This window comes from Scomber scombrus, chromosome 15 (assembly GCF_963691925.1).
Source record: "Scomber scombrus chromosome 15, fScoSco1.1, whole genome shotgun sequence".
Classification (NCBI taxonomy): Eukaryota; Metazoa; Chordata; class Actinopteri; order Scombriformes; family Scombridae; genus Scomber; species Scomber scombrus.
Genome location: NC_084984.1, coordinates 27,384,777 through 27,411,340, shown reverse-complemented (window position 1 = coordinate 27,411,340; position 26,564 = coordinate 27,384,777). Strand labels below are relative to the sequence as shown.

The window sequence follows — 26,564 nt, the reverse complement described above, 5'->3', positions numbered from 1 at the left end:
CAGATTATTTATTTTGAGAATCTCTGTTGCCCCTAATGGTGAACATCTGTTAGCAGGTCGAGCACAATCACAGAGCTGCGACTTCTCATCCCGCCTGTGAGCCGGAGTGACCGAGCCCTTCTTTGATACTTGGTCAAACTCGATCCTCCCCGCATCTAATCCCACCGCTAATCCTCCCACATTTGCTCTAATCTGGGTTTACCCATACGAGCCCAGCAGCTCTTGAGCTCTTTGTACCGACCAAGTTTTGACATTTTAAAGGAGAAAATCAGTGATAGATACACACACACAGATCAGTTTCCATTAGATAGTAGGAGTAGAGTACAGTACTACATGACTGATGAATTTGGCTTACTCTCTCAGAAATACATTTCTCAAGCTGCTGTCATTTGACTTTATTATTTATATTATTTTATTTTATTTAAATATTTTTAAGTTTGCCAGCTAGTGAAATCTCATCATGTGTCCATCAATTTGAGCGATAAAGCCATTCTGCAACAGCAAATCCAGTTTTAAAAAAAATAAAATCAATTGAAATATAAAACTATGAAAACTATGAATATTTGTAATGTGTGTGTGTTTGTTGATCCAGTCCAGGGAGCTGGAGATCGCCGTGTATTGGAGAGACTGGCGAGCATTGAGCGGGGTGAAGTTCCTGCGGCTGGAGGACTTCCTGGATAATCAGCGACACGGCATGTGTCTCCAGCTGGAGCCTCAGGGCAACGTCTTCATCGAGGTTCTCACTCTCATATCTAGTTTAACAGTTGAATTACTCCTGCATGTCTTTGTAATCACATTCACTGGACGAACACCAAATAATAAACCTTTTTAGAGCTGTGCTGAAGAATAATCCACTCCTTTGTTCATTTCCAGGTGACGTTTATCAATCCTGTCATTGAACGGCGATCCAAGCTGCAGAGGCAGAGAAGAATTTTCCCTAAAGAAAAAGGTTACTGCAGTTATTTTCACATTGATATAAACTGTATTACCCAAATTTCAGCTTAGCACTAATTGTTGCCTCTTGTTACCATTTCAGCCTTATAAGCTGGGTTCATTGTCAATTGGTTCACTAACAGCTATCACTGTATAGGCATACATCAGTTCATATTATGAAGATGATGTAAGCGTCATTTTTTTCAAAAGCCTTTTTTAAAGTACAGTTTATTGATAAATGATAATATAGATTGAGGATGGAAGTTGTTTAGTTTCATTTGTATTTGACATCATCTAAGACTTATTTCCACTGTGGTGCTTAATGTATAGAGAGGAGAGGTGCAGGAGTTCAGATGACCAAATGACATTATCTCAACACATCAGTATCATCATTAATAAAAAAAAATCACAGTCAAACAACTAAATTATGACTTGGATTACATTTAAAATTTGTAACTTTCCCAAGAGAACAAAAACCCATGTTAGTATTAAACCTGCAAGTGAAGTCCTAGTCCTAGTCTGGTTGGTGTGAGTACAGCCATCCCTTACAAAAGTCTTCTTGCAGATGATTTTTTTTTGTGAAATCCATTTCTAGAAAACATCATAAACTAATTTATCATATCAGCATCAGGTCTTTGTCAATATAATTATACATATCATAATGCAGTACTCTGACGACCAGTGGAATCAATCATTGTGTGTAGAAGTGCTATGAAGCACACTGACTTGTAGTTGTGGTCGGCACAAAGCATAAAGGTTAGTCACCCAAGCTGTTTGTGAACGCGTGCTCCTGGGTTCATACCCACCACAACCCAGACTAACCTGTTCTGAGAGATATGTCACATGTCTTTAAGTGTTCTCAGACAAACCAAATGACTTGTCAAAACAATTCAAACAAAGAGAAGCGGCCAACTTCTTTATCAATTAAGTATATCTACCTGTTAAGACCTGTTGAGATCCAGTTGAAGCCTATTGTACATTAATACGTTCAAATACATCCTTTTAAATAAATGCAGTCCTGAGATACACAAGCTAATTTGACACAGTACCATGTGACAGCTACAATCCATCATCATAATTCTCTTTAAATGGCCTTTCTCGTCTCACTATTTGCATTGTAACAGGGAAGGACTTTCTGCGCGCTGCCCAGATGAATATGAACTTTGCCACTTGGGGCCGTCTGATGATGAGCATTCTGCCCCCCTGCAGTTCCATGGAGCCCATGAGCCCTCCACTTGCAGGCCCACTCACTGGCCCCACATCATTCAGCCCTTCTCCAGTACGGTAAGGCACTGTGACCCAGAAAAACATCTCTTTGTCACTTCTATGAAAGAGCAGTCACAAAAGTCAGCTATTAACTTCTTTATTCAGCTTCCCACAGTGACTTGAGGCTATTTTACTGTCCTCTTTTTATCTGAGACTAGAGAGAATGTGACGGCAGTGAAGGGATGATAGCAACATTGTTACTGACCCTGCATCCAGAGTTAACAGACTGGTTTAATAATAAGTATCATTTAAAAAATTAGGGGATATTCTGTATTTTTCTCATTGTCAGCTAAACCCATGACTCTACTATCAAAGCCTTTTAATATTATTCCTCTGTGCAATAGAGCTCCATTTTTGTCTATTAAACTATTAAAAACACATCCATCAACAAACACATTGTAGTTTATTTTACTCAAAATAAACTACAATGTGTACCCCCCCCCCCCCCCACACACACACACACACACACACACACAAACATCCTACTGTCCTTAACAGAGCAAGAAATATGGATTCATCCACAGCTAAAAAATAGTCCCCAACAAACACTGTTTCTGTTTCCACAATGTTTGTTTAACTTAGAGAGATGTCAGAAAAAATCAATGAAAAAGATGAACTAATGTTGGTTTTGGTTTTTTTATGGAATTTGGAGCCCTGCTGTAAAATCCACCCAGAACCAGTTTCACTCATTAGCTGGTCATTAGCTGGTCTGGTTTTACTGCCGAGGCAGCTTGCCCAAGCTGGTTTAACTGGTGTTCAGTTGGTAGACCAGTTTTGTGTAGCTGGCTTGAGCTACGTTTTTCACAGCTGGCAAAACAGTTACTAACTCAGTGCTGGTAGCTAGCCCCCAAACTAGCCCCCAGTTCTGAGTTAGTAGCTGGTTTAACCTAGGTTGAGCTAGCTTTTGACAGTTGGTCAAAACATGGCTCAACCTAGCTGTATTATTACATTGGGGGAGACAAAATTACAGAACATCACCAGCCTTACCCTTTTAAAAGGCAAGACCATATCACCTTCCCATAAATACAATAAACTGAAATATTCCAAATAGACAGAATTCTGATGATAAAAGGAGGAAGTGATAAACTGGCAACAGAAAAAAAACATCATTTTGAGATTCTAGATCTATATGAATGCAACACAAAATATAACAGTCTGATCAGTGTGATATTAAAACTGAATGCTGAGTGAGAATATACAACCTTTGCCCACAAAAGCCTTTGGTGTTCATTTGGGGTTTGGTCCTTATGTACTAGTACATATAATATATGTGTGAAATTACAGCAACGTGTCAGTGGTGTTGAGGCAGTAACATGTTGAGTGTTTGCTGTGGAGATGTTGCATGAGGGTACAAAGTCAATTTAAGGTCTAAAACAAGTCAGCAATGCTAACTATAAGACAGCATTATAACCAGTATGTATAATCAACATAACTGTTGAATGGCAGCAGTGTAAAAGGTTCTCCTCTTGGTTTTTCAGAGAACCCGCTGCACTAAACGAAGAACAAGCCGGCAGATCTCCACATCGCTCAAGAAAGATCCCTAAAGACTCTCTACTGGTGAGCGAGTCAGATTTACATATGAATATCATTGTATGAGAATAACAACAATAAAACATTATATCATTTCTAACTTTAAATACAATCCATCATCTGGAGCAGTGGTTGTTTCTGTCGCTCTGCTCATCAAGATTGATTTTTCAGTTTGTATTTTTTCTTTGTGTTTGAGTGATTCAGTTGTCATTTGTTCTCTTATCTGTTTACCTCATGCAAAAAAAAACAAAAAAACAGTCTCCTCGTAAGAGCCCGAAGCCTGTACGACAACCCTCCATCCATCCACCTCCAAAGTAAGCCATACTGAGTAGGAATGAGAACAACTTTTCTAGTTTTTTTTTAACTAAATAATTCAGAAACAGTCCTAAATTAACTTTAATTTATTGTGTTTGTAGTAAACTAAAACTGCATAAAAATATACTGCAACCTCCTTTAATTTGATCAATTTTACAACATTCCCTGATATTTAAGTAAAACCTTTAATTCTCCAGAATATCACTGTGGAATATTCCCACCCTCAACAGCATGTGCTATAATTTAACAAAGTGTAGCTGGTCAGCTGGATGGGAATAAACAATGTATATTTAGTAGTAGTTTTTTATGTTATAGGTATAGATAAAACACTTTGTGTAAAGTGGAAAATGATTTAAAAAGAAGGTTTTCATTCGTAAAATACTTGTGCATTGATATGTTTTCATGTAGGACGGATGGAGGTCTACAGATGGAAGACTTCAACTGCATTTCAGTACTGGGAAGAGGTCACTTTGGAAAGGTGAGTCATTCTTCTGTCCACCAGCCCTTTGGAAAATGCGTTTTTGACCAAAAAAAGACATGTGATCACACCATCCCTTATTTCCTGTCGGATAAAATGTAGAAATGAAGGTTAATGTGCATCCAACATATATCATTTATATTTTATTACTGATCCAAGGTGCTGCTAGCAGAGTATAAGAAGTCTGGCAAACTGTACGCCATCAAAGCCCTGAAGAAAGGAGACATCGTGACACGTGACGAAGTTGACAGGTAATAACTCAGCCAGTTCATTTCAAATCTAATTCTAGTCTAAATGCTTCTGTCCAATACTCAGACATGTAGATGGTATCCACTGTTCTCACAAACTTGATTCTCTGCTTGGATGCTGAACGCTGCTACTTTATCTTAATGCTGACTGTTTTCTAAAGCAAGTCTTTAGGTTGATCTCTTATGTTCCAGCCATTTGTTTCAGTTCATGACTTGAACCTTTCAGGACGTAGTTAATCCATCACAGTCAACTTGTAGTCAGCCTGTGTGTTTTTTTTCCGGACAGAGTTACATTAGCACTGAGTGGTAATGCAGTTAGGGTTAATATGAGAGGCTAAGAGAATATTATAGCCTACAGAAGGTGATGTTACACTGTCAGCTGCAACATGAGATGATACTGAACAGAGAGCTGCTGAAATACACAGAGGCAGCAGCTGTTTACAACTATCAATGAAATGTTGCTGTGCTGAAATATCACAGTTAAATCTAAAAAAGTTCTGTCAGTGTATTAGCAAACCATTATTAAGATATTGTGAACAGAATATTAGCAAAAAGTGTGTAGTCAGACTCACATTTCAGATGTCTATGAGTTGTTAACAGCTTTTTCCCTCTAAACTTCTCACATGGTTTCATTTCAAGAAATGTTCCAATGATCCAATATTTCAGCAAAAATCAAAGATTAGAGAAAAAGTCCAAAAACTGAAAACACATTTGTGTATCAGAACTTAGTTTTTTCTTCTTTCCTCTCCCATTAATCATCTCACCACCCCTCACATTTATCTGCTGACCCTTTGGAGGGGCCCCACCCCTAGGTTGGGAACCACTGGACTAAACTAGCTAACTGTATATAAAGTAGTGTAAACTAGCTCAACTCACTCATAATACTTATGTACTTTTACTGTAAGACTTAAACTACATCAAGCTCATAATACTTTTACTGTAGTGGGATCTTTCATTCAGGACTTTTACTGGTATTGAGTGGAGTATTTCTACATTGCTGTATTGGTACTTTTATTTAAGTAAAGCATCTCAGTACATCTTCCACCACTGGATCTAATGATAGACACTGTTCAGTTGCATTATGGGAAATGTCGGATCCAATATTTTTGGAGCTTGAACCATACTGTAGACAAATAACTATTTTGACTGGCCTTTGGTCAGTGGAAGTGCCTTTGGAAGTGCTAATCATGAACACTGTTTTGTTTAGCAGAAAAATGAATAATAAAGTTGAGATTGATGAGTTTCATAAAAAGTAAATGTGTTTAAATGCCCAATGTGATGGATTTATTATTACAAGCAAGCTCCCATCTGTCCCAATCTCTGTAATGTTATTGTCATATAACATACATATAAATGAACTGCTACAAATAGCATTTTCTTTAGTATTATGCTAAATAAAAAGTTAATAAGAAAATACATGCTGGATTGAGTTAGATGTGATGTGTGTGTGTGTGTGGGTGTGCGTAGCCTCATGTGTGAAAAGAGAATCTTTGAAGTCATCAACGCGTCTCGTCACCCTTTCCTGGTGAACCTGCACGGCTGCTTTCACACTGCAGACCACGTGTGCTTCGTGATGGCCTACTCCCCCGGTGGAGACCTCATGAAGCACATTCACACCAGCATCTTCAATGAGAAACAGGCCCGGTGAGCACACACACACATCACACATCATCTCGTAAACACACACACACACAAATCCAGCACGTCGGTGTCACGTATCCATCATCTTCTCTTCTGCTCTGTTTTAAGGTTTTATTCATCGTGCGTGCTGCTCGGTCTGGAGTTTCTCCACCAGAACAAAATAGTTTACAGGTGAGTTTTCTCAAGGTGCTTCCACCAAAGTCACACCTGAGAGCTTGTAGTATAATTCATGTCTTTTTACCTGTGTGTGTGTGTGTGTGTCTCTCTCAGGGATCTGAAGCTGGATAATCTGCTGATGGATGCAGATGGCTTTGTCAGGATAGCAGACTTTGGTTTGTGCAAAGAAGGTAAAAGATAAAAGTTTTATTTTATGTGATGTAAACTTTTCATCTTTAGTATATTATTTCCAAATGTTTTGCTAAATCTCAAATGTCTGTGATATGCAAGTGAAGCTGTGTACTCTGTTGTAGGTATGGGCCACGGGGATCGCACCTCAACCTTCTGTGGCACACCAGAGTTTCTGGCTCCAGAAGTGCTGACGGACAACAACTACACCCGCAGTGTGGACTGGTGGGGGCTGGGGGTCCTCATCTATGAGATGCTGGTGGGGGAGGTCAGTGTAAACACGCGGCATGATACGACTAAAGGTTTCTGTCACCGTGGAGATGGATCCAGAAATGAGGATGTGTAGTTGGATAAAATCCCTCAGACTAACTGGCAACATTAGGAGAAACTCTTAACAGTCACAGTTACAGTAAAAGAATGAGCTACATTAAAACTTACTCATATAAGACACTTGACACCTAAAAGCTTTCTTTTCCAATTCAGTTCTTACTTTGGGAACAACCAATTGCAAAATGTCCACAAAGCAAAGATTGTGACCTCCTTGTTTCCATTTTGATAAGTTAATAAGTTAATATAAAATGACTATTATATGTAGAATTATCTCATCATTTCCAGTCAGATGATCAGCTGTAAAAAATATATCATACTGTCAACATGTAGATGGTGTTAGATGTTGTATGGGTCAATGACGTGATGCAACCCAGTGTCAATTATTTTTGAATTGCTCATCTTGACAACACTTATTTGTCACTGATCCAATCTACTTGACAAGTCAATATTTTACTAAGTTTCATGTATAAATTGTGTGAAACAGACCCTGAGTGGATTCACTGTTACAACTCAACTTTCAGTGTTTTAGAGGACTCTGTGATAAGATGACAAGATGATAAGACTGTATTCATGAAGGATATTTTATCAGTAAATCTTTTATAAACCGTGTCACAGATGTCATACATGATAGAAAGTAAAAGCCAACATGTTAAGTAGATTGTATACTATCTGTATGCTGATTCTGTGCTTTTTTTTTTTTTTACAGTTGACTGAGCAAATCCCTTCATTTTCTATATAAAGCACATATTTCACTGGGTAATCAGGCAATGACCATGATGTAGTACAAGGTTAGATCTAAAGCACACATGTCAGTGTGATGAAAAATTTGAACAGCCTGAGATATTCATCAGTGCTGCAAACTGCATTCATACACTGTCCAGAGGAAGTGTTGTGTTAATGTAATTAGATCCTTATTAACTGGCCCTCCATCAAACGTTCAGTATTGTTGTATTTTTCTGAAACACTTTGACTGTGAGTGAATAGTGACTCCCTCTAACTTCTCTGAGACATGGGAGCTGCTGTCAGTGCTCAAATGTTTTATTAATTCATCCACTTACACCAAAAACACTGGAGTCCTAAAGTTAGCACTGACATATGACCTTTATTTTGAAGTTTCTCCTACATCGGCCAATTGGGAGTTACTTTTAGTCGTACACTTTGCTCTCTTATTGAAAAGAATCCTCACTGTAAGATTTTATAACTAGAGGTTTGCAGGACATGGAACATTAAAGTCATGGATGGAAAGAGTAAACAGCCTCAAACCACACATCTGATGGCAGTTGTAGGATTCACTGCTGGCAGCGTTGATCCTTTAATGCAACTTGAAAACCTGAAAAGGGATTTAAAGCATCACTGTGTTGCCTAACTTGAAACTTGGTTGTGCTCAGGATTAGACCCTAGTGTTGACTGCTGTGGTTTGTAGGGATGGAGGTTAATTCTGAGAATATATTCGGCCAATCAAATCAAACAACAGCCCATCATTTACCCCTCATCTACTGATGATCAGACCAAATGCATACAGAGAGAACCACAGGAGATCTACCTGCACTGTCCTATAACCACAGAAGAAAAAAAGTGTGTATATGAAGTGTGTGCTGCGTCTGTTCTCTTTCAGTCACCCTTCCCCGGTGATGATGAAGAGGAAGTGTTTGACAGTATCGTCAATGATGATGTGCGCTACCCTCGCTCCCTCTCTCATGACTCTGTGTCCCTCATTCAGAAGGTTGGCCTCCCGTCAAATGGATTTGGAATCTCCATGAGCGAGTTCTTTTCACCCAAACTCAAATTGCACAGTATTTGAAGTGTGTGTCCTGTTTCATTGATTCCTCTCCTTTGCTCTCGCTGTGTTTTCAGCTGCTGCAGAAAAATCCTGAGACGAGACTCGGAGGAGGAGAGGAAGACGCCTCGGAGATCAAAAGACATAAATTCTTCCAGGTCATTACCTCACTGTCCCCTCTTTCCTCCAAAACATCTCAAGTGTCTGACTGGCTTTAGACAGACACAGTTAGAGAGTGAAATATTTAGTCTCCTTGGTGTTTCTCACTTGCAGAGCTCTGGTTGGCCTGCAGAGATGTTGCAGTTCTGCTTGGTTCATAATATTTTGCCATATATTTGTATCTCCGATATTATGTAACCTTTAACTTTAGCACCCAGTGTAATCGAGTTACTCACATGCACTTAATGTGTGGTATGGAAGTTAGGACATTTAGAAGATATAGACCAAAAGTGAGTTTGTTACGCAACAGAACAGATGGGTCGTGCTGCAGGAGTCATTAATAGGGATTTCTCCTCCTGTTATGGAGGTTTATATGGAGCTGCACTAACTACTGACTATTACCAGAAGCAGTAAATATTAAATCTAAAGCAGAACGTTTGCCACTGAAACATTGAAGATAGTTGAAAAACTGAAAGAAGTTTGAGTGGTGGTTTAAAGAAGGTGAAAAGTCAGTTCACAGTGAAAGTGCTGAAGGTAATTGAAATGTCAGTTTTGGTGCAAGCGGTGAGTAAAGTTCAAGTGGAAGGGGTGAGAAGAGTTGAAATCAAAGTGTAAATGCTTGAGATAGAAGTTCTGGAAGAAATCAATAATAACAATAAATCAGCATGCAAAAAAACTGGTGAAGCTAAATGGAATGCAGCCGATCATGTCAGGTGTTTTTCAGTTTGATCATCATGTGTGTGATCTCTCAGTGCTTCCCTGTGTTCATGAAGCTGTGCTCTCTCTGTTAACAGGGAGTGGACTGGAACGCTCTCCTGGCCAAGAAGTTGAAGCCTCCCTTCCTGCCGGTCATCAGAGCGAACCAGGACGTCAGTAACTTCGACGAGGAATTCACTCGCCTCAAGCCGGTCCTCACCCTGCCACGAACGCCCTGCGCCCTCACCGCTGAGCAGCAAGACATCTTTACTGACTTTGACTTCTCTTTCATCAGTTGACCCACAGAGCTGCCGCATCACTGTCAAAAGCATCCTACTACTTTTATTGACCATACGCTCCTATGATTCAGCAAAAAGCTGAGAAACTACACACGTCCACACAGTTCCACATTTCCAGCTGCGCACATCTGTCTGTGAACAGTCCCTCAGATACACTGCACAAACTCATACTGATGGACAAAGAAGGATGAACATTTACTGTTTCCACTCTGTATGAACTGCCTCCAGTGCAATAATGAATTGTTGCTTTTTTTTTAAACAATGAGCACGTGCCAGTGATACTTAAAACTGCCTTCATAATCTGAAGTACTACACTGTAAATATTTATGATCTACATGATGAAGGTCAAAGCACTGAATGTATCCTCTTCTTAGTGTAACTATGACAACTGTTGTTTACCTCATATATGTTCCTGGGATGTAATATACTGAAAATATCCAAATTATTAATTTAAGCTCTTCCTTTGATGTTTCTCAGCTGTATTTGGAGGGTTTTTTTTAACTTAAAGCTGTCATGGAGATTATGCTTCTATAGAACAAACCAGCCTGTATGTAAAGTGTAAAATGACATGAAGGAAAATATGAATGAATAAATTTCTATCTGCTGGACTTTAATTAACAGGACAGTCTTCATGAAACATTTATTTATTGATGTGTACAATATTGTATTTTCAAAGTAGTAAAAAATAATAATTGCATGACAGTATTGCATATAACTTGAGAAGTACACAACATGAATTAAATGTTCATTCATAGAAACCAGAGCTGAAACTGGAGGCCATCAGCGTTTTGTCCCACACTACTGCTGTACATTAAACTCAACACCACATTTATTGCTCTCTTACAGGGTTACTATTGCACAAGAGGAAAAAAAGCTCAAATGGAATTACCAAACTATGTATTGCACTCAAAGCTATCTACTGACTCTTACTGCTCCACAGTATTGAGTTACTCTGTTAAAACAGTCATACAAAAAGTCTAAAGCCGTTTTCTGCTTCAAAATACTTTTAAAAATTATGTACAATATAAAATAGCTTGAAGTGCTGTCCATTGAAAGTCAAAGCATCCTGTACATCAAGGTTAGATTAAATGCTAGAACAGTACAGTTAATGTTTCACATCTTTAAATATTAAACCTAAGCTCAGGTTTGAAATAAAAATAAATTAGTTACTTTAACAGTTTTTCTTTAAGCTGTTGAAGCAAGTGGACCCTGTAAACCTCTCTGTGCAGAATAAATAAGATTCAGCAAATTATCACATGAAACAGAATAAAACTTTCTACACAAAAAATAAAATAACAAGTGTACCCATTTTTTTTTTTTTTTAAAAGAAAGCATAGATTAGGAATGTCTACACATGCATCTGAAACATCAAATGTATAAAAAGTAAACTTCAAAGTTGATTAACAGTCCATCAGTCAGGATTATCATGTGACTGTCATAGTAAGACAACGGGTTAAATGTAGTTACTGTCCATATTAATGTGTGGGTGCATAAACAAAAAGTAAGCTTGAGTCAACAGGGATTTATGAGAAACTTCCCTCAGAGTCTTTATACAGAGCAGTAAAGTACCTGCAGATACTGTGGATCATTTCCTGTTTTAGGTCAGATTGTAAACAATAGTTGTGATGAGGAGACATGAGCGCAGTGCTGATTATCTGCTGTCCACACAGAGGAGCAGGAGCTGCTTTCTGGGCACCTGTTGGACAATTTTTAGTATAATAACAACTATAAGAGAGTAGGAGAGGGAAAAAAAGAGGAGAGATGTTCAAGAAAACAGGAAATATTACAGTTATGGCACAACAACACAAGTGCCTATACAAAGATAATCTGCACATAGTGTATATAATAATAGAGATAAATAATAGTTTATCTCCAAATGTTGTGCTCATGTGCGTCATGGTTCCTCAGTCCAGACAGGTTTGTGGAACTTGTTCATGAGTGGGATGCAGACTTATTTCCTACACTTGGTCGCTGCCCTCTCTGAAGTACACCTGCTCCCACACCACGGAGCCCCACACGCAGAAGAAACCCCACAGGTTGTGGAAGGTGCCGCGGTCGAAGGGGTTTTCGTCGGCGCCGCAGTGTTTGAGGTAGGAGATGCGGTGGCGTGACATGAACTCCCAGGTGGTGGTGTTGAGAGAGACCAGGTAGAGGTGAGAGCCGAGCAGCAGCAGCACGATCAGAGACAGCAGAGCAACCAGCGTGGCGACGGCCAGCAGCATGCCGTTAGTACGCAGCCACAGCTGCCAGGTGGGCACGTAGCTGAAACCAGTCCTGAGGAGACAAGCAGGGAAGCAGTGAGGAGAAGAAACTTTATTGTCATTGCACAAGAAGTACAATGTCATTTGCTGTGCTGTACCAGAATATTAAAAAAACTGAAAATAGACAGTAATAAATACACAAACACACACACACACACATACTCAATAACTCAAATCGATAAATATATTAAAAAAAGGATTTAAAAAGCTGTGCTGCACATGTTGTCCCATGATTGCACAGTGATTGGTGACATCATGGAAGCATAGTGACGGTCACTGACAGTGTGTTACTCACCAGGCTATGTGCAGACCCCACAGCAGCACCAGCAGCTGTACGGCCAGATAAAGCACAAACCAGCGGTGGTTCCTCTCGCCGACGCAGTTCTCAATCCACGGGCAGTGATGGTCGTAACGGCGAACACAGTGCTGACACGTCTGGCAGTGCTTTGATCTCATTGGCTGCTGCTTGAAATAAAGGTTATTGTAGTTAGAAAGAGACCTTTTCTGTCACATGAATAAACATGAAGCACACACTTGGTCCAGTCTTCTGTAAAAGCTCAATCATCTTGACCATCAGTGTTAGAAAATATGTACTGCTGCTCATCAGTGCAGAAAGTGTTCTACTGTCAGTCCTGAAGCTGCAGAGCTTCACTGAGCCACAGTGCACCTGAGTCTCAGTGGAGACTGTTGGGGAGTGTGATTCAGTTCTCTCTGTCTTGGGAAAACAGCAACATGAACCATCTGTTAAATCAGCCACAGAGCATCATCTCTGTGTTCACAGCTCCAAAAAAGAAAAAAATAGAGCGAGAATTTATCTCAAGTGTGATGATGAGGAAGAGCCACCTTTACAACACAATCTGTTGACAGAGCTGATGTGTCTTCTCACACACAGGAGCACTGGAGGGCTGCATGTAGAGTAGACAATTATGTTGAACGTCAAGATTCCTTCTTAACCTTTGATGCAGACAATGATGAAATGTGGCTGAAAGCTCTAGCAAAGGCAAGCAAGTGGACCTCGAGTTAGGATTTTTCTGCCAAAATGTACATGGCTTAACAAGTTCTTTATGTTTTGGTTGAAATTACTGAAAATAAATCTAAAATAGCGTTAGATTTACATTAGATGTGATTGTTGGCTGTCAATCATTTTCAATAATACCACCTTACAATCTCAAAGTTTGGATTTTTCATAGTTGGATTAAACTTCGGTTTATGTTTGGATTATGGACTATGCCTTTAAAGTGAAAACCTAAATAGAGACATACTACTGTAGATAAGGAGCTGACTGTGTGTACAGCTCCTTCTCCTGGAAGTGGTTCAGGTGTGTAACATAGAACTGTGCTTCTGTTATTCTATACCACTAAAGGATGCTACAAGTACTGTAGTACTTCAAGTGTCACATTTCAGCCTGACAGGTACATAGCATCATGAATATACGACCAGTTACTAACATAATCAGTGAGTCCTCCATCAGCAGGAAAGGAAAACAGGCTGTTAAAAGACTGCACAGACAGTGTGTTGCTTTTGAATGTGTGGAAGTGTGTCATCCGGAAAAAACAACCACATGTCACATGATCCTGTGTGTACCTGAAGCAGACAGTGACCACAGCGCCTCTGTCGCAGGGATTTGGAGGTGGGTGGGATCATGTCCTGCTGCTCCTCAGTCACTCCCAGTGTGAACTGGTACAACACAAAGACAGACTGGTCACTTTCAGTTCAAATGTTTTTCATGACCTACAGTTTAGTGTGCATGTCTTAGTGTGTTTTCATTTTCTACTACAGTGTTTCCCAGAGCTGTGATACACACATATTGACATACCGACTCTATCATGAATGCTTTATCAGGATTATAACACACTCCATTCTCCAGGACACTATGAATTAAAGTGTTAAAAGGTTAGATTATTCCTAATACTCCATTAGTCCCTTCACCAGCATACACACTTACTGACTGCAAGGCGACTGCGAGACACATCTAATGAATGCAACACCTGCACTGCAACACAATCCATCTGCAAAGCCATGATGAAGCAGTGTGTGATACTATCAGCTGAGATCAATACAAGTTTCAGTTTAGGGAGAAAAGATGTTTTAAAGAATGAAAGTAAAAAGACTACAGTTATTCAGTTGCTGTATTGTATGTGTGATGATATGCATATACATTAGGTTCACTGTTCACCTGTAAATCGCTGTCATCAGACAAGATGAAGCCAGGATCCATCAGAGAAACAGCAAAGTAGAGCAAAACCGACACCAACACCAGCAGGACAAAGAGCACCGGCTGCACCAGCTGGCCTGTCTCCTCCTGCTTCCTCAGCTCTGCAACAAATACACACCGGAGACACTTTTAAGACACACACACACACACACACACTGCAGTCCTGCTGAGAGGTCAGCCAGGATCCTACATCATAATTACATGAAAAGCTCATTTCAGAAATGATAGCTACTAAAGTTAAGGGAAATAGAAATCATATCATATTTAGCAGCTGTTTTTTCACCACTTTCAGCCTTAACACTGTTTAAACAGAGATCAAAACATCCAGATCAAAAACCACTATACTTGTCCAATCTGGCCTACATCACTAAGGAGACTCTGGAGAGTCATGAAACACAGTCTTAGATTTGTGAAACCTTCATTCTACATGTGAAAAGGGCAATTTCACTGCTTTTTCAACCCATCAAGACATTACATTAGACCAGGTCTAGATGAAAACCCACCATGTTTAGACCTGTCAAATGTGGACTAGATTATTATGAACATTTGAAAGGTATTTGTATAATATATAGTTTATTTAGACTTGGTCTAATGTGATCTGGATGGGGGGGGAAAGCAGAGAAATGGCCCTTTTTCTGTTTTGAGAAGTCAAATAAAGATGTCACACACGTGTTAAACATTGTTAAGGCTTTTACTATGATGTCTCACATTTATCATAAGTTAGAAGTGATGAAAAACAGAGATTAACATTAACTTCAGTGTAGATGTCAGCTTGGATAACAACTGTCTAACTCAGTTTACATCAGTAATAATGAGTTATACGAGGAGAAATAATAATTCCACATATAATACATGACTTTAAAGCTACAGTAAACATATCATGTGTTATGATGTATATATGACTTTAAAGCTACAGTGATGCTATCATGTGTTATGATGTAGGAATGTGAAGGCTTACCTGTATCATGAAGGAAGAGTATTAACGTTATGACCCATGTCAGAATCACATGAGCTGTTCTCACAAGAAAGCCTGAGCCGAACACATTTTTGAACATGTTTCTAGCATGTTAGAGCCTCCATCAGTCTGCACACTGACCGGACAACAACAACAACAATAATAATAACAACACACCGAGCGTCCTGTCGGTACCGTTCAACGAGCTAAATGTTAATGTCGTCAGAGAATTAACGCTTAGCAATATTCCAACCGTCAGCGCGAGCCTGCAACGTTGACGTTAAATTGTTTCGCGGTACTCGACCAAACATTGAATTAAATATAAGTCAAAAAACATCATTAATGAATGTCAGCGTTTTATTTAAGGCTCTAATAACTCTACTGACACGGAATCTGTCATTTTAACGCATACAGTCCGCTCCGTTGCACTTGTTTTGTGTTGTCGTCCCTTTACAGTCCGCGGTGTGATGATTGGCCAGCGTCGGTCACGAGACAGTCGAGGATAGGATGGTGGGAAAGGTACGTACTGTACGTAATGTACGTACTGTACGTACTGTACGTGCTGCTGTTAGTTCACCTCTGGCATGAAAACAGTGTTTACATGACTTCTGACAGAGTAACACTGCCACATAATATTCGTTTATCTGTAAGAATGTCAGACTGGAATTTACATTAATTTACATTTAACTATTAGAAAGGGTAAAATGAAAATGTAAAAAAATATTATTCATTATACTTTAATTTCATTATATTTAAAATTGAAATTTATTTTCAATTGTCTGTCTTTGTATTTCCTGCTGTTTTGTCACTTATTCTGCTTTAACTTTAATTTTTTTTTTTTAAATTTTATTTAAATGTTGTTTATTTTGTCTTATGTTCCTTTTGCATTTTGTCTTGATGCCTTTTATGTTTCATGTAAAGTACTTTGAATTAACTTTGTGTTACAATATGCTATACACATTAACTTGCCTTGCTTGCCGTTCAGTCTTTGGACCCAAAGCTACTTTACTGAAGTCCTGCCATTTTTAAACCATTTACTTTTACATCACAGTAAAGGCGGTATGTTCTATCACTCATTTTGTTACATTGATCAAAACAGATGTGTTGTTCACAGATCCACTGGTCTCTATACTGAAGCTGTTGGAGTTAGTTAACTATCTTTCCTTCATAAATATCATGAAACATTCTCAAACACATCCTGAAACCATTGAAAATTGACTCGTTGAAATTTTAGACCTTTAAAAATTAAAAATGAATTACAGTAAAGAAGAGAGAAAAATGACTGTAATTTACTAAAATAAATACACTGTGGGAGTACATTTTGATTATATTTTTTGTTATATGTTGAACAAAACAATGTGTATATAAATCCCCGTAAATCACAGAGTCCCTTATTTGTAGAATTTGTTTTCAAGTGTTCATGTCACACGCTTTGTAGCAAAGTAACAATTACATAAGACATACAATGGCAGTTTGATATGATTATCTTCACACAGTTAAAGATTCATTTCATTTCTCAGGCTAAAAAAACTACCAAAACACACATCCAATCCAGGCTTGTATCTCCATGCTGTGCTCCTCTGTGGTAGAATCTCTGCTGCCATCGCACACTATTTTACTCATCAGAGAAATGTTACAGAGCATGCAGCTCTTTGGCTCTTTTTTCATCCAGAACGAAAGGAGTTGGCAGCGTCTTCCCTTTAAGCAGCGGCTCCAGGCCCTGGCAGAGATAAGTGACAATGAAGTTCAATTACAAGCAGCTTACTGAAGAACGAATAACCCTCAAAAACTAACTCCTGACAATGACAGCAGACTGTCCACAAATAATCCTGAATTATCTCAATCTTTCTCTTTTTTTTTTTAATCAAGTGATCAACCTGTAACTGCTCTATAGGTTGCACTAGTATGGCAATATAAAGTGTTCTCACCTCTCCAAAATAAGAGACCAGTGGTGAAATCTCACATTGTGCTGGAGGACTGTCCCCTGCTGACACACTGTGGAACAGAAAAAACATATTTTTTTAGATCTCATTCAGTCATAATACGACACTCACAAGCCCACGTCTACACTGAAAGAGCGATTGGTCTTTGTAATAATTTCTCATCACTGTAGGAAGAATTCTTTAAAGTGATTACAGCAGCTTTCAAATTATTCTGATGTCACATGACCACCAAATAGCACCAGAGTATGGACCTAGATCAGGAAGTGGAGGATGAGGGGAAAATGAACAAATGAGAGATGCCAGCCAGCCAGCCAGCCAGCCAGCCAGCCAGCCACTGCACCTGGACAATAGTTTCAGCAGGTAACTCTCTCTAAAACTACAACTTGTGTTGCTGCAGGGTGTAACAGAACATTTGCCTCTGACCTGGCTGTAGTAGAAAGGTTATTCCCGTGTTCATCCAGCAGTGTGGCTCCTGCAGCTGTGGCCCAGCGGCAGTGTTGAGCCAGCAAAGAGTTTCTGGCTGTGGTTGGACTGTCTGAAGCTGCCCCATCTGCATTTTTCAGAGGGGAGAACTCATCCTCCCTCCTAACTTCAAACGCAACAAAGTTCCTTCCAAAGACAATTTTTTTGAATTAGCAGAAGATGACACAATGATATGACCCAAGTCATTATATGTAGAGTGAAGCAATATAATGATGAATAATACCTCGAGAATGGAAAGACATCAAACACGAATTTTTCCATCTTGATGCCGTTGGGTTTGGTGGGTTTGACTTGATTGCCACATGTGTCTACAAAGGGGACTTTCTTGATTGCAACATGTTGCTTCAATTGGCTTTCAAATGTCCTGTAAGATAACAAAAAAATAAATGAATAGTAGGGAATCAAAAGATAAACTTTTAGGGCCTAACTACATGTAAAAAAAGCATTATATACAGATGTTTTACACCTGCAAGAGCAATTGCAAGCACAGCAATTAGCAGACTGAATGGTGGTCAAATTAGTTCTCACTCATTGAAGTCTTTTGGGGTCTATGTCTCTGTCCCTTCCCAGTCTGTGTCTCTTTTTGCTCAAATCTGTGTCATTTAATATGCTGTGACTCTGATGTTGTGCGGGCTGAAGTACCAACATGTACTTTATGTGACAGTAAAGGCTCTTACTTTGCCACATCCTGCAGGAAAGTCCTGGTGAAGAAGTGATTGCAGATGTTTCCAGCACTGTAGACCAACTCTCCTCCAGGTCCTCGGAGTTGAGCCGTCTCCGGTTGGATCTCGCTGTACTCGACCACCTGGGGAACGCCTTTCACCTTGCAAACCACGCCCACCGGCTCAGCAGGGTACGCTTTCTCCACCACCTGACCCACAATATGATCGGTGTTAATAAAGCATAAAGTTAAGCTAGCTGCTGCTAAAAAATTCTAATTCTAACTATTCCTAACAGTTTACCCTTCCACCTTGTACTTCTGTGCAGCGTGTCTGGTTACAGAGGTGAGCACATGTTTTAAAGTGCAATCCATTGCGAGTCGGAATTCGATCGCCCCGAGTCGGAATTCCTGACTTCCAATATAAATGCCTACCAGCGCATCTGCTTGGGAAAACATGGACACCCACCGCAAAATAATATTTGTATGGCAAGTCTCTGACCATCACAAGAGGACCTTCAGATTAGCACACTTTAAAAGAGAGGAATACGAAAGGAGGAGTCAGCTAGTGCCGCATCCTTGCAAAGATCAGAGGGTCACCCGAGTTTCTGACTTGGAATTCCTACTTGAATGACCATTTCATTGCACCTGTCCGTGTTGGAGGTCGTTTCTTTCCGAGTTCCGAGTACAATGGATTGCAGCATGAGTATAGGTCTCTATTCATGGCAACCTCACACTGACAATAAGATTCCTAAAAAAGTCACTGCCCTCGGCTGTCTGCCAAGAAGTAGTTCCAGCAGAAACTCTTACTGACTCTGCAAATTGTTTTTATCTTTTTGTTTGAATGTAGATTGAGATTTGATCTGTAGATGTAAATAGAGTCTAAGATGTGGTGGTAGGTGTGTTTTTACGATTTTTAACAGTCTGGCTAGCTACTTCTATCTGCTTCCAGTCAACATGCTAAGCTAGGCTAATCACCTCCCTGCTCCAGTTCTGTCCTTAATGCTGAGAGTGGTGTCAATCTTCTCATCTCATCTCAGATAGGAAGCAAAATACCGGGCTATTCCTTTAATGCACTCTTTGTATCTACTCTTTAATGTTTACTCTACCTTGGCTCCACAGTCGGCTCCTTTGCTAATACAAAACCCAATGAACACAGGGTCGGCCATCTTGACCAGGATGTTGTCCACACAGTACACGTGCAGGTACTCCACTCCTCTTTTCTTCATGTCCTCCAGTACCTTGTTGTCCACCAACGCCCGGTACAGACCACCATTCCCATCTGACAGACAGCACAACATATATCAGTTGCATTAAGTGAAAGTATTGGGTGTTTCCACTAGTACTTGTGACTGAGCTGATATCCACCTACCTGGGGCCATGGCTAACTTCCCTTTACTCTGCAGGATGACCTTTCCATCAAAGGTGACCGCTGGGATCATCCTTTGCTCAAACATAACCATGTTTGACGGCTCCAGACCAAAATAGTTGTTCTCTTTGAAGAACTTCTCAGTAGGAGCCAGAGTGAACTCACTGGTCATGATGTACCTGAGTTACAATAGTACAGAAAAGAGTTTTGCTGCTCACTATAACAAGCAACCCTTTAAAAGATGGATTTAAAGGGTTGCTTGAATATATTTCATTTTTCCGAAATTGCCATGATCGGAACAAATAAATAAATAAAATAAATTAAAATAATCTAGCATGACATTTCTTATCATAAAACCACTCCAAGCTTAACTATAGAGGCATTAACAGCCTATATTCACACATGATCAGAGTAGTACAATAAGGTTAATCATATGGTCTTACCATGGAACGGTGCATTTTGAGCCATGCTTAGCGTCTGCCAGCTGCTGGATTTTTTGAATGCGCTCTACCTGGATCTGATACAAGGTTTTACCGCTTGGTAGCCCAACGTTATACATCCCTTTAGGATACTGAACACCAAGACGGGTCCCCTGACCACCGGCCAAGAGCAGGACCGCGACTCGATTCTGTGAGATTTGCAACAGCCCTGAAAAAAAAATAGTAGCATGAGCAGAAGTAGGATGGACTGCATGCAAGTGAACTTTACTGATGTGTAATCATGGCTTCTAAACTTTACAACAGCCTAAATAGCACACTATCAACTTTTATAAAACTTTACTAGCTTGAATTTAACCTTTAACTTGTGACTGCTTTCATAATGCTGTGGTGGAGTTGTTCCATAGTTTAACATTTCAGGAGCCCAAATGAACATTGAATCATGTTTTTCTTACTGTAATCATTCCTCCTGTTCATACTGACCATTAGAAGATCTCTTCATAATGTATTTACAATGGAAGTGATGGAGGACTAAATCCACAGTCCTCCTTCTGTATAAACATGTATTTAAAAGTTGATGTGAAGCTAATATGAAGCTTCAGCCGTCCAAATGAGTCAAATCTTCATCTTCTATGTTTCAACATTACAGTGTTTTTAGTACCAAAGTTCCTCTTCTTGTTACTATACTTCCACCACAGCTCAACAGGGAAACACTAAGAGGGAATTTGATGGTAAAAAGACTGTAAATGTGTCAGATATCACTTGATATGACTAACTCACACTAATGAAGCTCAATAGAAGCTGATCATCTACTTTTAAATGACTGTGTGGACACACTGTGGATTTAGTCCTCCATCACTTCCATTGAAAGCACATTTGAAGGAGATCTTTAAATAGTCAGTATGAACAGGAGGAATGATTACAGAGAGGAAAACCTCTTTACTGTTCATATGGACACCTGACTGATGGTCTAAGACACACTTGAAAAAACTATCAACCTGTCCTTTAAAAAAAACACTTCATTTTAAGCATCAGAAATGTTGTTTCAACATCTTTACTTTCCTGTTAATCCTCTTGTGACCCCTTTGATTTATCCAGCAGCTTGGGGGTGTTGGAGGTGTGGGGGAGGGTCTGAGGTTGAGAACCACTGATTCCACTTACTACTTTATCTTACGGCTGTTGTTTTCAAGAGCAAGAGCAGGAATGTTGGAGGAGTCATATCTTAATTTTTCTTTTGTCAATATATGTCCAGTGGCTGGAGGGAATTTTCTTTCCTTCTTTCTTTTGTTTTTAATATTTCCTATGTATCATGTTTGAGCATGCACAAGCCTACTGTTGTTTACAATCATTTTTTTAAAAAAAAGAAAAGATTCATTACAGTGAACATCATGTCTGCTTTTTAGCTGTTAGAACTATCATGTGAGATGTTGATATACTTTCAGGATGAATGGATTCATCTCAAAGCATTTCCAAGTATGAGTAAAGGTTTATAGTGTCAGAAGAGAGGAAAACAATGGCTGCCTGAAGAGCTCAAACAACTTCACATATCTCATATGTGTTTGTGGTAAAATCAGCAAGGATAGACACAAAAACACAAACTTTCCATGTTGTTCCTTCCATAATCTAACACTTCCTCTTCTACACATTTTCTCAATTTACCGTTGTTACAGTTACCGATGTTACCGTAATCCTTCTAAAAGAATGCACCAGTGATGTTGAAATTCACCTTCATTTTGCCACTCTGCAAGACACTTTTTGTCACTTGTCCTCACGCTGCCGATGAACTCAGGAGGGACTGCTTCTAAGTGTTGATCCAGGCTGTCAGGAGGGGAAGCTGCAGCCCTCGCAGCCCCCTCACAGTGACCCTTCAGTCCCTTTAGATCCAGCTGAGATAGCTCCTGCAGGAAAGTGTCCCTCTCCTCCTCACACAGCTCCGACCAGAACTGCAGGACGTGAGACTGTCCCGCTGTCTCCAAACTCTGCTTCACTTGCTCCAAAGACAGCATGATGATCGTTTTTTGTAACAAAGCAAAACGGTGCAGTGGATCAACACATGAATGAATCCAACTTCCCTGTGTGAGCAGGATAAAGGTGGAGGAGCAGTGTGGCTGCTGTGTGGAGGAAATGACTGCGTGTCATGAGGAACTCGTGATCCCTACTCTCGGATCCAAACAAGGATCCTGCGGTGAAATGCTTAAATATAACAGGATGTTTTTTTCTGCAGCTGTATGAAAGATGTTTTTATGCTGCTGCAGGTTTACAGCATGTCTGAAATAGCTGTGTGAAACCGACTTCATCTGAGTCTGCACACAGACATGAGACCGGAGGTTAAAAATGAGCTGACTCAGCTTTAGCATCAGCTGATACCGCCTGATATTCAGAGCAGTCAGTTCAGCATAAAATATATATGTAAAAATAATTTACAGACGCTTTACGTTTTACGACCCCCAGTTTTGCGACAATAACTTGCTGTTTAGGGATCGTCTACAAATTTCACACTAAGAAAAAACAACATTACCCAAAAGTAGTGATATCATTTAATGTTCATTTAAATTCAGCTTAATTATAATTAATAGTAATATGCTGATTAAGTACAGCTACACGCACTTGTTACCAAATTAGGCATAAAATATGGAAAATAAAAAGTAGCATACATTTAAAAAAAAATATTACTATAGCAGCCTACTTATTTACATTAACATTTTACTGCGTTATAATTCTAATTGAATTAATTCAAGTATAAGCCTACTGTAGACTATTTAAAAGGCCCCTCTAGACATGGAGGAAGACATAAAAGTCCACAACAAAAATTTCTCAGCTAAAATTCTTGAAATGACATTTACTCCCTCTCCCTCATTGAAAAAACAGAATCTATGAATATGCGTTTATCTATATTTTTATTTTGTGCTTCTTTTTTTTATAGTGATAGTCAAGAAAAGGCAGAAAGCCACAGGAGAGATAGATGGGTTATGACATGCAATAAAGATCCACACCCAGAATCAAACCACAGTCCCAAACAGGTATCTGTCCTCACTTTGCACATTTTCCCTTGTCAGGGTTACACAAGTATAACATCTCACATGACTTTGGTAGTTCATATCCCAGTATTTTTTTCAGTTCCACCCATACATCATTCTAATCATTTCTCATTTTAATACATTCCCAAAATACATGAGTATGGTCTGCGTTCTGCTCCCCTCACCGTCTCCAGCATGTTTGTTGTGAATGTGAAAATTTGCTTTTGGTTTTAGGAGTAATGAAGAACTTGATTATATCTTTCCAGCAAAATTCTTTCCACATCCTGGAGCTGGTGGTGGTTCGCTGTACATCACATATGTTAAACCAGTCCTCTTCAGTTAGTGGAGGTTCCTCTGTTCTTCTCTAGACCTTGGTACAGAGCTGAAATCACTCTCCCAGTATTATTTCTACATGCATTACACAGTGTTACAGTCACTTTATTCAGCTCCTGGGGAAGATCTGGTTTTATTTCTTTCTCAAAGAAATCTCTGACTTGGAAATACCTAAACTGATCTTATACCTCCAAGTCACATTCCCTCTTCAGACTCTGAAAGCTTTTCATTGTGCCCCTATCAATTATTATACATAACGCTGTGATTCCCTTATTTATCCATTGTTCAAAACTTCTATCCATTGCTCCTGGTTTAAATTTAGAGTCATAGGCCACCCCAAGTCAACATTTTTATTTCCCTCTCCAAATTGTACTTCCTGACCACTGTAAGCCAGACGTCCAGAGTGAATCTAGTGATTGGATCAAGCGTATTCTTATTTTTCTTAAACATATCCCTGTTTGCTACCACGCTTTGAACATGACATCCCTCTGTTTTTAATTCAATATCTTTCCACCTTGCAGTATATTCAGAATCGCACCAATACACCAAAGGTCGGGTCTTTAAAACTCCATATGATGATTAGTTACCTGGTAAAAAAAAATAGTTTATAAAGCATAAGGTAAATAAATAATCACCCAATTTTTATCTCCAAACTTATTACAACATTTTTACACATTTTTTTGGAAATTATGGTCAGTAAGCCTTTTTTAAATAAATTAAACCTCATATTTGAGCTAATGCCTATTTTCCTCCATCATCCTCCTGCCTTTTTCGTAGATACAAAAACAGGTTTTTGGAGTGTTTTGTTCATTTATTAAAAATAAAGGACTGATTAAATAAATATTCATACATTTATTATGACACTCACAATTGAGCTCTGGTGCTTCCTGCTTCTATCAGTGGTCATTAAGATAGTTGTACAGTTTGATTGGAGTCCAACTGTGTCTAATTGAATTCATTGGAAATAATAGAAAACTTTCTGTATGCACTATATGTGTGTGTGTGTGTGTGTGTGTGTCTATTATATATGTTAATAATATAAATGTAATGCTGGATATACACTTTTTATTAAGAACAAATTGCCTTTCTTTTGATTTCAGTGGGAGTTTCATGTCAAATGAACCCAAATCAAAACAGTGCACAGGTTCAATGCTGAACTCATTTATTTAACAGCTGATCTCAAACAAGCATAAATATTTGTTTTCAGCATAACATTCTTTCATTGGATGCATATACACACACAGACGACTACTGTACAAGTTCTCAAATACTCATTCTTGCAGCTCGGTCACTAACAGGTAAGCATAGTAAAATAAATTAGAAATATATATTGAATACATTTAGTAAACTATGCCACCATTTACCAATATACATTGTAGCCTTCAGTTTGTTTAGTCTGGTAGTTTCCTGTACATTGAAAAGTTCCAACTCAGGGTTCACTTGAAGACATCAGAACGCTACTTTAACTGTACAAAATATGAAAAAGAAAAAAAAAAATGTACTCGCAGCCACAGAGTGACATCATTCTGTGCCACTGCTTTATGCATACATGATATCAGTATTGAGCAAATGTATCTTTTCTTGTCCACCGGTTACAAAGACACAGCGCGGTTTCAGAAGCGAGTGAGGCAGCTGACCGAAAGCAGCTGATTATACAGCACGATGGGGAGAAAAATACATCCTTCCTTTTTATGACAGCAACATATTGAGTCCCAGGAGATCCGGTTCAGATTGTGTCAGGCAGATGAAATGCAGGGTTTGGAGCTCTCAAGAGGAATCTTGAATTATTTAAACCACATCAAAAAAGTCGTGTCAATCACTCCAAAAACAAAACCACGAGCCACAGATTCATCAAAAAAAAAAAAAAAAAATCAAACAGCCACCTGAATATAAAAATCATTCAGCACGACCAACAGATCAAAATCAGTCATCAATCCATTTTTTTTTTTTTTTGTAAAAATAAATACATAAATACAATCATAAATAAAAGAAAACAACACACCGGAAGTAAAGCAGAGTACCTTAAAGTGCGAACAATGTCCCACAGACTCCACCTCTTATATAGTGTTTAGGTGCTTTATAGAGAGGCTCGGCACCCAAAGGCACTCATGGGAATCATTTGACACAAGGTGCAGTCGTGTTGAGTGTTACCTCTGCTCGGATGTGCTGATATTTGACTCATAAAGGAGGGTTTATTTGCATCATGCAGGCTGGTGAAGTGGAGAGAATGAAGTCCCCACCAGCTCCTGTACTCAGCCTTAAACTTTACAACATTGACCTGTAATAACTGAATAAATGGCATTATTATTATTATTATTATTATTAGAGTAAAACCAGAGGAGCTGTGTGATATAATGTAATCCTCATAATAATATGTAGAGCTGAAAGCAAACAACTGATTGAATTCTATTCTTTTCTGCTCTGAGATATTTAAGTGGTATTTTTTAGAGCCCGACTGATATATCGCTCAGCCAATAAGATCAGCTGATATTGACCAGATATATCGGTATTGGTGAATATGTTGTCCGATATGTTTTTTAAAGTTACGCAAGCAGCATTTTATGTATATGTTGGTGTTTTTTGTTTGTTCTGTATGTTTTTTTTTTTTTTAAATTCATAACTAAGTCTAATTACTATTAGTGTCATCATTATTATTAATTATCAGACAAGTTTACTGTTTTATTGCACTGATGTAATTTAAAATATCATACCTTCATTACATTTGAGGGATCATTACTATTTTTTTTTATTCCATTAGTCCCATAATCACGTTATAGTACGTTCTATTCTATGTGAAGCATAATACAGCTGAAGCCCAACACAAGCTAACGTTTCATCACTAGTGTTGTGTCAAATCAGGACCAATCAGACCAGAA

The 26,564-nt window shown here is 38.9% G+C and overlaps 3 protein-coding genes across 3 annotated transcripts in view; 1 reads left to right on the top strand and 2 right to left on the bottom strand.

Annotated features, from left to right (window-relative positions):
* pkn3 (protein kinase N3) overlaps positions 1 to 10,017 on the top strand; it is a 24,795-nt gene extending 14,778 nt beyond the window's left edge. The window contains exons 9-21 of the mRNA XM_062434213.1: positions 593 to 736; positions 874 to 949; positions 2,058 to 2,217; positions 3,678 to 3,764; positions 4,453 to 4,522; positions 4,682 to 4,773; positions 6,238 to 6,414; positions 6,520 to 6,582; positions 6,682 to 6,758; positions 6,882 to 7,024; positions 8,702 to 8,809; positions 8,941 to 9,021; positions 9,817 to 10,017. Coding sequence (XP_062290197.1) covers positions 593 to 736; positions 874 to 949; positions 2,058 to 2,217; positions 3,678 to 3,764; positions 4,453 to 4,522; positions 4,682 to 4,773; positions 6,238 to 6,414; positions 6,520 to 6,582; positions 6,682 to 6,758; positions 6,882 to 7,024; positions 8,702 to 8,809; positions 8,941 to 9,021; positions 9,817 to 10,017 — 1,479 coding nt within the window. The remainder of the gene's footprint in view (positions 1 to 592; positions 737 to 873; positions 950 to 2,057; positions 2,218 to 3,677; positions 3,765 to 4,452; positions 4,523 to 4,681; positions 4,774 to 6,237; positions 6,415 to 6,519; positions 6,583 to 6,681; positions 6,759 to 6,881; positions 7,025 to 8,701; positions 8,810 to 8,940; positions 9,022 to 9,816) is intronic.
* Positions 10,018 to 11,564: 1,547 nt separating this feature from the next.
* Positions 11,565 to 15,886, bottom strand: zdhhc12b (zinc finger DHHC-type palmitoyltransferase 12b). The gene is made up of 5 exons (XM_062435078.1): positions 15,452 to 15,886; positions 14,455 to 14,594; positions 13,863 to 13,955; positions 12,574 to 12,740; positions 11,565 to 12,291 (listed from the first exon to the last, which is right to left on the bottom strand). The coding sequence occupies exons 1-5, from the start codon at positions 15,546 to 15,548 to the stop codon at positions 11,976 to 11,978; spliced, it is 813 nt and encodes a 270-aa protein (XP_062291062.1). The 5' UTR covers positions 15,549 to 15,886; the 3' UTR covers positions 11,565 to 11,975.
* Positions 15,887 to 16,736: 850 nt separating this feature from the next.
* uap1l1 (UDP-N-acetylglucosamine pyrophosphorylase 1, like 1) lies at positions 16,737 to 22,391 on the bottom strand. The gene is made up of 9 exons (XM_062435075.1): positions 22,065 to 22,391; positions 20,345 to 20,549; positions 19,905 to 20,080; positions 19,642 to 19,814; positions 18,552 to 18,745; positions 18,098 to 18,238; positions 17,815 to 18,000; positions 17,377 to 17,443; positions 16,737 to 17,168 (listed from the first exon to the last, which is right to left on the bottom strand). The coding sequence occupies exons 1-9, from the start codon at positions 22,342 to 22,344 to the stop codon at positions 17,082 to 17,084; spliced, it is 1,509 nt and encodes a 502-aa protein (XP_062291059.1). The 5' UTR covers positions 22,345 to 22,391; the 3' UTR covers positions 16,737 to 17,081.
* Positions 22,392 to 26,564: the final 4,173 nt, after the last annotated feature.